The following is a 13,055-nucleotide window of genomic DNA, read 5'->3' as shown; positions in this document are numbered from 1 at the left end:
CTAGAGATAGATGAAAACTATAATAAAGAACATAGACCGAGGAAATATAGACACCAATTAATAATGATACAAATAAATTATACACGAATACATTGAACTAAAACATATTACAAGGGGAGGAAAAGAGAGATAAGATCATCGCATCTAAAAACATAGAAAGTATAGAAATAAGTTAGAGTACTATTATGGAAATAAATTACGAAATAAAAGAAAAGAGTAATAAAATAGACAAGTGAGGAAAAAGATTCAATATGTCTGAAACCTACACCTACTGGAGAGGAGAGAGAGGGGTGTATACACATATATAACACTCAAAATCACAAACTACAAATTACACGGCAGGGGCAAAAAAAATCACTTACAACAACACCAACCCACGTAACAAACTACACTAAAAACAACAAAATAAAAAACAAACAAAACGACAATAAATCCAAAACATAAAAACACAATAAAAAAAAAAATAAAAACAAATAAAAAAATAAAAAAATTGAAAAAAAACACCCAAAAAATAAAACGAAGGAAGAGACTAAATGATAATTCTCATCTTCTCACATTCACAGTTAAGAACTCTATCAAAGACAAAACAACTTTTTTTAATCTCATCAACAAGAGATTTCATTTATCTCTCCGCTATAACAATATTTTAACAATATCCTAAAAATTATCATTTAATGTAACATCACCTAAACTACTCAATCTACTCCTCTTACAATACATTACTAATAACAAACAATTTCAAAATAAATATACAATTACAATAATTATAAAAGATTAAAAGTAAATAAAAACTTAAATTAAATTAACCACATTTTTATGTGTATTCCCACTCAGCGTGTCCCTGCTAGATTCCACCAAGAAAACAAAACAAACGATCAGTAACTTACTTCTTCCATATTATATTTCTACAGCTCAGACTTGTTATCCCCGAGCAACACACACATTAATTCCTGAATCTTGGTATCAGAAACACCTATAAAATCAATCATGATACTACAAGCGCAAGTGCAAACCAAATGCTATCTAATTGGGAAATGCAATTCGACTATATTAAAGGGGATGGAAGGTAATTGATAAGAGCAAACGGATTGATATCACCCTCTCATCACAGATTACCGCAAATTTTACATAACCAGATACATATTTATCAATCCCTTATTCTTAGCGTCTTTACTTGACCAGATCTATTGTTAGACGATTATATGTAACACCAAAAACATGATGATCTTCTGCCTTATTACTTAACAAATTAATTACATAGCACATCGAACACAACCAGTGGCTAAAGGATCCTATTAATCAAACTAATAAGGCAATGGCAAACAATGATGATTGAAACTTAAGTTGCGTGCTTATAACATAAGAAAAGAGCAGTAGAATCAATGCCAGTCAAGTCAACATTCCCAAAACTATTTAAAGTGAAAAATAAATAAATAATATACCTAGAATTCAAGTATATCTTACACAATCTTGTGTACAGAGAAACTCCCAGTTTACTACGCAATTTCCACCCGATGGCGCCGAAAAATGCACTAGAAAAAACTCTTATCTTGTTATTTCTTAACCAGATAGGGAGGGAATAAAACTGATAGATAAATAAAATATTATTATAAAACATGAATCCAACACAAATATAACTTTAAACTTTATTCATTACCATGTATCATAAAACAATTTACTCTATTTATACAATTTTTAATTATTTCTATTCAACTAAATTAAGAATATTCTTATTAATAATTATTTTTTTTGTATAAAATTGAAAATCTCTCCACAAGTCTTCAACCAATATCCCCAAATATCAAAATTATCAAATAAATTACAATCACTCAAATAACTGGTAAAAAACCATCCAAAATTTCACATTATCAAACGAACCATGGAAATTTTAAAAAAAATACTAAATCTCTTCCAAACATTTTTCAAAAACATCTTCATTTTACAAGATTACAAAAATCCCAAATCTCAAAATAATCAATAAAATAGAGGGCAGAAAGACGAAAGGTGATGGGACATAATGATGAGCAGGGGAGAGTATCTGAGGCAGCACCACTATCAAAAAAAAGAAACAAGAACTCCTAATTTGTCAGATGATGGTCAAAAGATTTTATTTGAAAGTTTTAAAGCCCCAACATGAAATAAAGAGGCCTCCTCCCCCTTATGAGGTCTGTCTATGTGCCATGTAGCTCCTGTATTTCTAAAGACTAAACACCCTCACAGATTAATTTCTTTATATTTTTGATTTCTCATCTGGATCAACCTGATCTAATATATATTTCTTATATTCTATCATCCATCATAGACCACGGCTTCGCAGACAGGATTAAAATGTTGGGTTAGGCCCAAATTTGCAAGATTCCTACTCAGAATTTGATGAGCCTGTCATTCTACGCAATACTCTGATTATAGTCTTAATTTGAGTATTATATTTTTACGGTTCATTCATTTTGATTATTTTTCAATTATTTAAACTGATGTTCTGATTGATTCGTCACCTTTATTGTTTAGCTGTTATCAGTTTTGCTACATGTTCCTTTAAAGTCTTTCTTGAGGTAGATCTATAGATGTGAGTTTACCTGGCAGTTGTCAAGGTATTTCTCCTGCTAGTAGTGATTGACGGAGTTGAGTTCCGCGTTGCATTGATCTAGCTTCCACCTTTTGTTGATAAATTCGTTTAAGAATTTCACTTCGCGTGATTACCTCAGGCTACCGCCGACTGAAGGGGGCAGAGAGGATGCCTGGGGCCCGGCCGGGACCAGACGACCACACGCCCGCCCGTTCGGACGGGCCGGCGAGCCGCCAGGCAGGGGCCGCCGGTAGGCAGCGGCGGGCACGGAGAGCGGGGCGCGCTTACTGACTGGTATGTAATTCTGGTGCAGAATAGCAAATGTTTTTTGCCCCCAGAACAGCGTGCTAATGTTAAAACTACATATGTAGTCTAAAAACTCTAATCGTATAATGTAAACACCCCCTCCCCTTCAAGTCAGTAAAACCCTCATATTCACAGACATATTAAGCAGAAGACAGCCTCCAGTTGTCCTTATCAGCAGCCAGTTGTTCCTCACATAAAGCCTCTTTTTATCAGCTTGTCACAAAAAAACTGTGATTGTACAATTTGTATTTTTTACTGAATGAGCGGTTTTGCTGTAATCTTAAACGAATTCCGCAACAGTTATCCCAACCACAAGACTTTAATAGCCAAAAGTGGTGGCATTCATAATTAAAGCAATCGTACTGATAGGATAATACCTCTGCAGAATTTACTAGATGCTGAAAAAATACTAACAATTACTCTTAAAAGATACCTGCAGGGTCCTTTCCTTTATTGCCGCTTGTTCCATACAGCATCACTGTGAAATCGTAGTAATACAGTTGTCATGCTCAAGTGCACTTCATCAGGGGCCCTCGGAGGCTTGTGCTGACCAGGATAGATTGGACCATGGATCCTCTTGTTGTTTTCCATACTGCATTAACACCATTCCCCCCTGCTGACTGATAGTGAAAGCATCAAGTAAATGTCCCCCCAGCTTCTGTGTGCCCAGTGCCTGTACAACCTAAATAGAGTGTCAAGTGTGCCAGCAGTTGTGTACGCTCCTCCCCGAGCAGTGTGTATCTCCTGCTGGGCAGCTCCAACAGCGTGCCCTGCTGAAGTAGTCCATGGTGATGGCGTTGTTCCAGTAAGGGCTGAGGTTGTTTCTCCCCCCTGACTGTGACGAACTTCTTCTTCCTCCTCATAACAGCACACCAGTCCAAAAAGCACCAAGCTAGGTTAGGCAAAGAGCAGGAGTAGAAATTGTTGGTTAGGCAAGAAACTGGAAGTGCTGTTGCTTCAAATAGCCTGCTGAAAGCGCCCCAAACACACTGAGGTAGGAGGCTGTCATGGTTTTCACGACACCATGCAACCGTTAGAAAAAGTCTTCCCTTAAAGATAACTGTTTTGAAATAGCTACTGGTGCTTGTAGTAATTCTGAGCCTATTTAAAACAACCAAAGCTGTCTGCCCAGTAACACATTTTCCGGGAATCAGTACAAGAAAAATAATTTCATTATAAGGGGGAAGAAAATCCGATAATTTCTCTTCTCTAACAGACCGCAAAATGCAAAAAATTGGTTTGCCTAAGGTGCTACTCTTCTGGCTCAATGAAAGAAAACTCTACGCTCCCCCTTGCTGTTATATTGGCTATTGGGCACTTTCTCCCCCCAATTTAATGGCACAAGATCAAAAGGCCTGAACGGGTGTCTGGGGCCTTGCAAAAAGGCATTCTAAAAAATGAAGGAAAAATCAAATCCTGAAGAAAGTGCAAACCCAGAAAGTAAAAAAAAGTAAGGGGCATGAATGAGTAAATTACTACTTTTTTGGGGTACTCTTTTTGGGAAATACTTTATACTTTAAATGCTTCATTTCTGAGAGTTAAAGATAAGAAGATTAATAACACTGATATATCCATCTGTTCCTGTTACCTTAGTTTCGTAAAAGGACCTAGAAGGGCCAAAGGCAACCTATATCTTCTTATCTAACTCTCAGAAATGAAGCATTTTAAAGTATAAAGTATTTCCCAAAAAGAGTTATTTTGCAATAAAATGTAGTAATTTACTCATTTCATGCCCTTACTTTTTTTTTTTTTTTTTTACTTTCTGGGTTTGCACTTTCTTCAGGATGTGATTTTCCTTCATTTTTTAGAATGCCTTTTGGCAGGCCCCAGACACCCTTCAGGGCTTGATCTTGTTGCATTAAATTGGAGAAAGTGCAATAGCAATATAACAGCAAGGGGAGGTAGAGTTTCTTTCATTGAGCAGAAGAGTAGCACCTTAGGCAAACCAATTTTTTGCATTTTGGTCTGTTAGAGATAGAGAAATATGGATTTCTTCCCCTTTGATAATAAATTATTTTCTTGTACTGATTCCCGAAAATGTGTTACTGGCAGACAGCTTTGTTGTTTTAAATAGCTCAGAATTACTACAAGCACCAGTAGCTATTTCAAACAGTATTTTAAGGAAGACTTTTTCTAACGGTTGCATGTTGTCGTGAAACATGACAGCCTCTACCTCAGTGTGGGCGCTTTCAGAGGCTATTTGAAGCAACAGCACTTCCAGTTTCTGCACTAACCAACAATTTCTACTCCTGTCTTTGCCTACTCTAGCTGTGCTTTTGACTGTGTGCTGTATGAGGAGGAAGAAGAAGTCGTCAAGTCAGGAGAACAACCTCAGCTACTGGAACAACGCCATCACCATGGACTACTTCAGCAGGCACGCTGTGGAGCTGCCCAGAGAGATACACACTCTCGAGAGCGAGGTACAAACTGCTGGCACACTGACACTCTATTAGTGTACAGCACTGCACACAGAAGTGGGGGGACATTTACTTGATGTTTCACTATCAGTCAGCAGAATGGTTTTAATGAGTATGGAAACAACAAGAGGATCCATGTCCAATCTCTCCTGTCAGCAAGCCTCGAGGCCCCTGCTGAAGTGCACTTGAGCATGACACTGTATTACTACGATTTACAGTGATGCTGTATGGAACAAGCGAAAAAAGACCCTGCAGGGTATCTTTTAAGAGTAATTGTTAGTATTTTCACATCTAGTAAATTGAAGTATTATCCTATCAGTACATTGTTATTATGAATGCACACTTTTGGCTATTAAAGTCCTTGTTGGGGGATAATGTTGCGGAATTTTAAATTACAGCAAAACTCGTCATTAGTAAAAATAAGTAATTTACAATCACAGTTTTTGTGACAAGCTGATAAAAGAGCTTTATGTGAGGAAAATGGCTGCTGATAAGGACACTGAGGTTGTTTTCTGTAATATGTCTGTGAATATGAGGGGTTTTATGACTTGAAGAGGTGTTTACATTATACGATTAGAGTTTTTAGACTACATAGTTTAACATTAGACTGTTTGGGGCAAAAAACATTTGCTATTTTCCACCAGAATTACATACCAGTCAGTATATAGAAGGCTTTAAAGGAACATGTAAACTATAATGTAAGGTGACGCATTCAATTTAGCATCAATGAATAAAATGAATAGTATAAAATTTAATACTCAAATTGTTTTAACAGAGTTTGGTTGATGACAGGTCAAAAATATTCTGAGGTAGAAATTTGCAAATTTGGCTGCAGTATTTTATAAATCCTGTCTGCAGCCGTGGTCATGATGATGATAGATTAGAATAATATATTAGTCAGGTTGTCGAGAATATTCTGTGAGGGTGTTTTAGTCTTTAAATACAGGAGCTACATGCACATAGACAGACCTCATAAGGAGGCTCTTTAGTTTCATGTTGGCTTAAAACTCAAATATAAATCTTTTGACAATCATCTGACAAATTAGGAGTTCTTGTAGTGTGCTGCCTCAGATTATTCCCATGATATTATGTCCATAACCTTTATATTTCTGCCATATGTGGTCTGTATTACACAGAGTAACACTGAAAATAACAAGATAAGAGTTTTTTTAGTGCATTTTCGGCGCCATCTGGTGGAAATAGTAGTAAGGAACAAAAGTATTATTTTTCAAAGTTGGAATTAAATCTGCAATCTACCTGCTCTTCTTTCCCATATCATATTGTTTGCATTGCTTTGTTGCATGTTTGTCGTTTGCATGTTTTTGTCATTGTCTCTCCAGTGACAATTTCACTGTGTGTCTCCTTTCTCTTATTCCTCCACCATTGTTCATTTCACAATCCTTTGCCGCTTGTTTGGGGGACGGCGTCAGGAGAGGGAAGCTGAGGTTGGATCATGTGTGGGATGCCCCTGGTGAACACCCAGGTGTTCTTTTCCCCTGCTTTACCTGTTTCTGTAGAGCAGCAGCCTCATAGCTTCCCCCAGTGCTATAGGTAAACGACAGTGCTCTGGGAGAAATCATTATGAACCTAAATGTTGATTTGATTGGATCTTGCTGGTAAAATGGCCTGATTACTGCTGTAAAGCAAATCATTTTGTTTGTCACACCTCCCTCCTCTAGCACTGCCTTATTACTGCTGACTCACCATCAACAACCATTTCTACATCACTCGCCCCCTACATTAAGTTCCCCTGTTGCCTTGTTTCTTCTGAGTCATCCCTCCCTTTTGTCTCTTCTCTCGTGAAGCTTTTTACATTTTCCCCCTCAGCCTCCCTTTGTTTCTCTGCTCATCTAGCTTTGTCAGATATCTTTGTTCACTATCTCCTTAAAAGCCCTGGGGTGCACCAAACCCATATTTTATTCTGTTCACTTCCACACTAGTTTGCTCGTTGCCTGTAGAGTGACTTAGATACAGTAGACTGCAGTGTGTGCCCTAATGGTGAGCCCTGAAGCGTGAATTATGAATCATAGCTATTGTTTAACAGTTACGCCCCAGTGCTTCATTTCTTTAAAATGTGTATGTGTGCATTTGCAGGAGCATGACACCTGTCTACCCCCTAATGGAGACTACAGCGGCAGCAGCGTGGTCCTTGTTAACCCTTTCTGCCAGGAGACCCTCTTCATCAACAGAGACAAAGCTTCTGCCATCTAGAGACAAAGAAATAGAGACACTGTTGGGTCCTCCTCTTCTGCTCCCCCTGCTGTTGTTGTCTATTTTATATATGTGGTAAAATTATTCAGAGACTTTGACTTTATACTGTATATGACAAACACAAAGAGCAACCTGAAAGAAGAGTGATGTAAACAGACACTATTTACTATGAGAATGCACCCGCATATTTTTCTGATGTACATTTTCTACAAAAAGGCTTAATTGTGATAAGAGGTTTTTATTGTCTTTATAAAATACAGAGTATATGTGGTTTTAATTTCATTACAGTGGCTTGATGGTGAGTGCACTGTGGATGTCGCCACATGAAATCTGCTTTAGAGAGAGACATGTGCTATGAAAACATTAAAGCTGTTCTGTTGTAATTTTATTTTTCCTTTAAAATCAATCCCAAAATACTTATAGCCTGTTGAACTTGAATATAGCACCTACGTACATGGGGGGGGGACAGAGTTTTTTGGCAAAATACTCATCAGGGCCCATATTTATCCAGCTGAGAAATATGCTTAAGAATCCCCTGGAGAGCAAACTTAGGAGTAAAGAAGTTACAATAAGGCATATTTAAACAGCCACTTACTCCTCATAGGATAGTGTAAGAGTAACCTTGAATAGCAGTCCTCAAGTGATCCCATGATTATTCACCTATACAGTATACTCTGAGCAGAAATAGAGAGACAGATTTACTCTGCTGTACATCTGCCCCATCATTCTGTCTTTTTAGTTTCTTCATCCTTAAATTTTACTCTGTTATTCTGACAAAATATATGTGATTTACATTTTTTTTAAGTTCATTTTCTTTGTGTGAAATCCTGAATATCTCCTAAAGAAATTCAAATGTCAAATTTCCAACCATAAAATGTAATACGTGATTAATAATAAAACGTTTTATTTACAGTGCACTTTTGTAGATAATGACAAAAAATACTTTATTTGATAAGTAAAACGAAATCAAGAACCCTATACACAATACAACAGCAGACTAGAGCAGATCAGAATAAAACAAACATTTAAAGTGGCTATAATTCGTATTTTTATTATAATAATGTATGAAATAACAGCCCCCTCTGCTATACAGAGCTTTATAGCGAGTTTGAGCTCATTGTTTAGCAGTTTTATTTCACTCTCACCACTTTCATAGTGTCATTTTCCAGCTGTAGCAGGGAGCTGTTTTCAGAGAAAAGGCTCTAAAAACGCATCAGTCAGCACCAAACGACAGACACAACTAGAGACTTGCTGGTGAGCGTAGTTGTGCATTTAACAGTCAAAGAGCCAGATATTTCCATCAGAAGTTGGTGGAGACCAAAAACAGAGCTAAAAGAGAGTCAATATTGGACTTTCATCAGGTGATAAACCTGACTCCAAATGATTGATAATGTTGTTCGCCAATTAAACTTATATGTCAATGTTCACAACTTGTTTCTGCTGCCCCCAAGTGGCTCAAAAAAAGAAGGTTATTACAGGTTTGAAGCTGTTTTTAAAAGTTAAATAAGATGGATGAAATGGAAACAAATTGTTAACTGGAAAGTTAACTGCTGGTAGACAAGGTACATCAGAGAAATCATATAAGGGGAATTTAGTACCACATTGACAAGTAAAGACAATGAAGATGCATGAAAGCGATTGCAAACAATCAATGCCAGCTTTATTGTTGTTGTTACCTAACACCCCTGGAGATTTAAGAGCATTGTTAAGTCATAAGAAATGTGACAATTACCTTTTATTTTGAGAATACGTTTTACTTTCACGTGTGTCCAAAATCACAGCAGTTTGGTGAATATGGGCCCTGATTTTAATGGTTAATTTGAGCTCGAAAACTGGGTGATTTGGGGTCTACATGCTGCAGTTTGGACTGATTTTCCCCCTCAGTGTCACCAGCTTCTCTTAAGAGGGACCACATAGATGTCTTAATCCCTATGTTGGCCCTTTATATATCAGTATGTGTGTGTGTGTGAGTGTGCAGTAAAGTGGGGACGGATGAGTTCAAATTTGCTGCCCCCCTTCACCAAATATCACTGTTACTTTGAGTCGAAGACTTTGTATCACTTTCAGCTCAGTTTTATCTGTTTTTCTGTGTCTGTCTGTCTGTCTGTCTGTCTGTCTGTCTGTCTGTGCCTCTGTATGTGTCTGTCTGTCACTTGTCTGTATTGTGGAGTGGCTACTGGTTATATCCCAGTTTGAGAAAGAGTTTCTCAGCGGTGTAGGAAACAATTAGACCAACCTTGCTACTGTAAATGTCTCCCTCCATAAATAATGTGTGTCCATCAATGCAAACTGTGTTTGTTGAAATGTTGAATGATTGTGAATTAGTTGCTGGACCACATAATAAGTGTTAGAGGCTGTCGAAAATGTTGACCAATAAAAACAATGAACTAAATAATGTACGCTGAATATTTACTGTGAGCACATACAGAGGCAGTTTAATTATAAAGAAGTGCGTTTGAATATTTTGTTTTTTAATTATTGATACTGTGGTCCTTCTATCATCTGTTTTACTTTGCATTGCTGCAGTTTTTCTTCAATAATCAATGCTGCCTGCCTCTATCTTCGCTAAAGATCTTCTGCATTGTGAGATGTTGTTCGGGAATCACCGATTCAAAGGGCGATGTTGAATAACATGGTTAAACATATTGATATTTCCTGCATTGGATGCTCACAGCTGGGCTTCTTGTTTTGCACGCTCAAAAGTGGATATTTTACAAAACGTTCAGTGGCACGGTGGAGCAGTGTTCAACATTATGTATTTTTTGTACTGTAGTATACACTGTACTTTTTACTGCTGAGCAATAAAACAAAGAAAAAACACACTGACTGATCCGTTTCTCTGATTTATCCTGTTGAAAACTGACTTTAATTTAACAGAAACTTGGATTCCCTGATGGATGTATGTATGTGTTTGTTACATAACACACTGGTTAACTTTATAACAAAGGAGCGTAAACAGTCTCGCCGACCACAGCACATTCATTGATGCAACATACTGGAATTTTCTCTTTGTGCACCAGTGCTGCATCTGGTCCAGTGACCTCCAGCTCTGGGAACATGACGTCAGTTCAGTAATCTGTTTACATGCCTGCTTTACTGCTGAGGAGAGGCTTAATTTGATGTGATTGTTATTATCAAATTACTAGGCCTGTTAAAATCTGGCAAAACATCACAGTCCAACTTTTGACATTGTCTTTTTTTTGTGCCCATATTTGAAAATCTTTATATATTAATGCAGCTACATGCTGTTTGGTAAGCCAAATACATGTCTGGAAGAAGCAGAATTGCAGGATTATTATTCTATTTAAATATTTTTGGAGGTTATTTTCAGTCAAAATAAGATGTGCAAGTGCTGATTAAAATTTTAAACATATGCATTCACTTCACTCAGGTGTGTTGTTGTTCTGTCACTCATGTCATGCAGTGAATTTGGTCATAAAATGAAAACAAAAACATTTCTTCAACTATGAGACCACTTAAAGAAATGTATATGTTAAATGGTAAATACAAATGTCTACAATTAAATACAACAGATTTAAAACATATATGGAAGCCCAATTCGCCAAGGGGAAAAAAAAGTGAAATGTAACCTTAAAAATAAAACATCTTCTCAATTATTAGACTACATATTAAGTCACGACTTTTAAAGTCAAACTTATAAGCTATAAAGTCAATAGTCATGGCTTAATAGCTTACCATGGCTTAGTATCTTACCATTTTGAGACATGTCAATAACAAAAATACATACGCCTAAAGTGTGAAGCCAAGTGAAAATGATAAGATACTAAATCATGACTTTACCGTCTGACTTTTAGCTCAGTGTCAGATGAGCAGCAAGTGGAGTCATAATTTTGATTTAGAACCAGAATCAACTTTATTTTCCAAGTATGTGTACATATACAAGGAGTTTGACTGTGGTTTAAGTTGCTCTCAATGTTACACACCTATCAAAGATAGGTCATTATAAACAAAGAAGTACTGATACATTTAGTTTTAAAAAAACATACATTGTCTACTGTACATACAAGTCAAGTAGTTCTGTAAATTGTAAACAATACAAATAGTGCAAAGAAATAAGTACTGAATGCACGAAGTAGGTGGTTATGTACAAGTATATACATGTATACATGGTTATATAGCCTATATGAGTGTATACAGGGAGCAGAATTTATATTTGGCAATGATAGATGATATGTTAATAACAGTGTCTATTTTAAACTGTAAATATATAATTTATTATTTGTGAATGGGTGTATTAGTGTTACGTTAGGGTACATTATATGAGTGATTTAACTATTTAACTATCTATATCTTTACAATCATTTATATACACTGGATTGAACCAAAGAAATAACTAAAACAAACAACAACAAAAAATAAATCTAAAATACATGTTGAATGCAATTAATTTAAATGGGATAAATAATTCAAATATTATTACATAAAAACACAAAACTTAACATAATTTTTCTGTAAATATTTGTTTTTATTGACATTTACAATGCAGTTTCAATATACAGTACTTAATAATAATAATAATAATAATAATAATAAATATGATAATAACAATAATAATAGTAACAATTTACCAACTTAAATATGACTAATGAACCAAAACAACAAAAACCCAGACAATATAATAATAAAAAATTTAAATAATAATAATAATAATTAAACATAAAATAAATTCAATAAACGTAACGTTAATAAAGAAATAGATGTATAAATCATATATATACAATATAAGTAGTGCAGCATTAAAAACAAGTAACCTAATCATTAATATACTGAACAAAACTAAGTAATAATATAACAGATTTAACCAAACTTAAATATGCATACTTACGTAATGAATACCAAAAACAACAAAAAACCCAGACAATATACATACAGAAAAGAAAGAAGAAAGAATAATATATATAATAATAATAATTATTCAACCAATCAACGTAAAATAAATCCAAGTAAACGTAAAACAACGTTAATTAAAGAAACAGATGTACTTAATCATTATACGTTATATAATAGCACATATAAGAAGTGCAGCTCAACAAAACACCCTATTTAAACCTAATATACTATAATTACTAATATAGACTAATAATCTTACTAGAACAATAATAGTAACTATAATCATACATATGATACTAACAGTTACCATATTTTAATATGCATAACTAATGAACAAAAAAACAAAACACAATATAATAATAAAATAATTAATAAAAATTATGAAACGTAAAAATAGAATTCAATAAACTACGTAATTATAGAAATATATTGTAAAATCATATATACGTATATATATACACAATATAAGAAGTGCAGCATTCAAAACACACTATACTAATATTACTAATATTACTAATATTACTAATAATACTAGAACAATAATAAGTAATAATAATAATAATAATACTAACAATTTACCAATTTAAATATGCATATTACTAATGAACCAAAAAACAAAACACAATATAATAAAAAATAAATGATAAAGAATAATAATAATAATAATAAAAATTAATAATATTAACGTAAAATAAATTCAATAA

At 34.9% G+C, this 13,055-nt stretch overlaps 1 protein-coding gene across 1 annotated transcript in view; it reads left to right on the top strand.

Annotated features, from left to right (window-relative positions):
* Positions 1 to 10,313, top strand: part of tmem108 (transmembrane protein 108) — a 50,107-nt gene extending 39,794 nt beyond the window's left edge. The window contains exons 4-5 of the mRNA XM_035653083.1: positions 5,141 to 5,292; positions 7,384 to 10,313. Of these exons, the coding sequence (XP_035508976.1) occupies positions 5,141 to 5,292; positions 7,384 to 7,500 (269 nt within the window). The 3' untranslated portion in view covers positions 7,501 to 10,313. The remainder of the gene's footprint in view (positions 1 to 5,140; positions 5,293 to 7,383) is intronic.
* Positions 10,314 to 13,055: the final 2,742 nt, after the last annotated feature.

Source organism: Morone saxatilis, unplaced genomic scaffold (assembly GCF_004916995.1).
Source record: "Morone saxatilis isolate NCDOM2014 unplaced genomic scaffold, NCSU_SB_2.0 Contig0, whole genome shotgun sequence".
NCBI classification, from domain to species: Eukaryota; Metazoa; Chordata; class Actinopteri; family Moronidae; genus Morone; species Morone saxatilis.
Note: the sequence above shows the minus strand (reverse complement) of the source record. Positions and strands in the feature narration are given on the sequence as shown.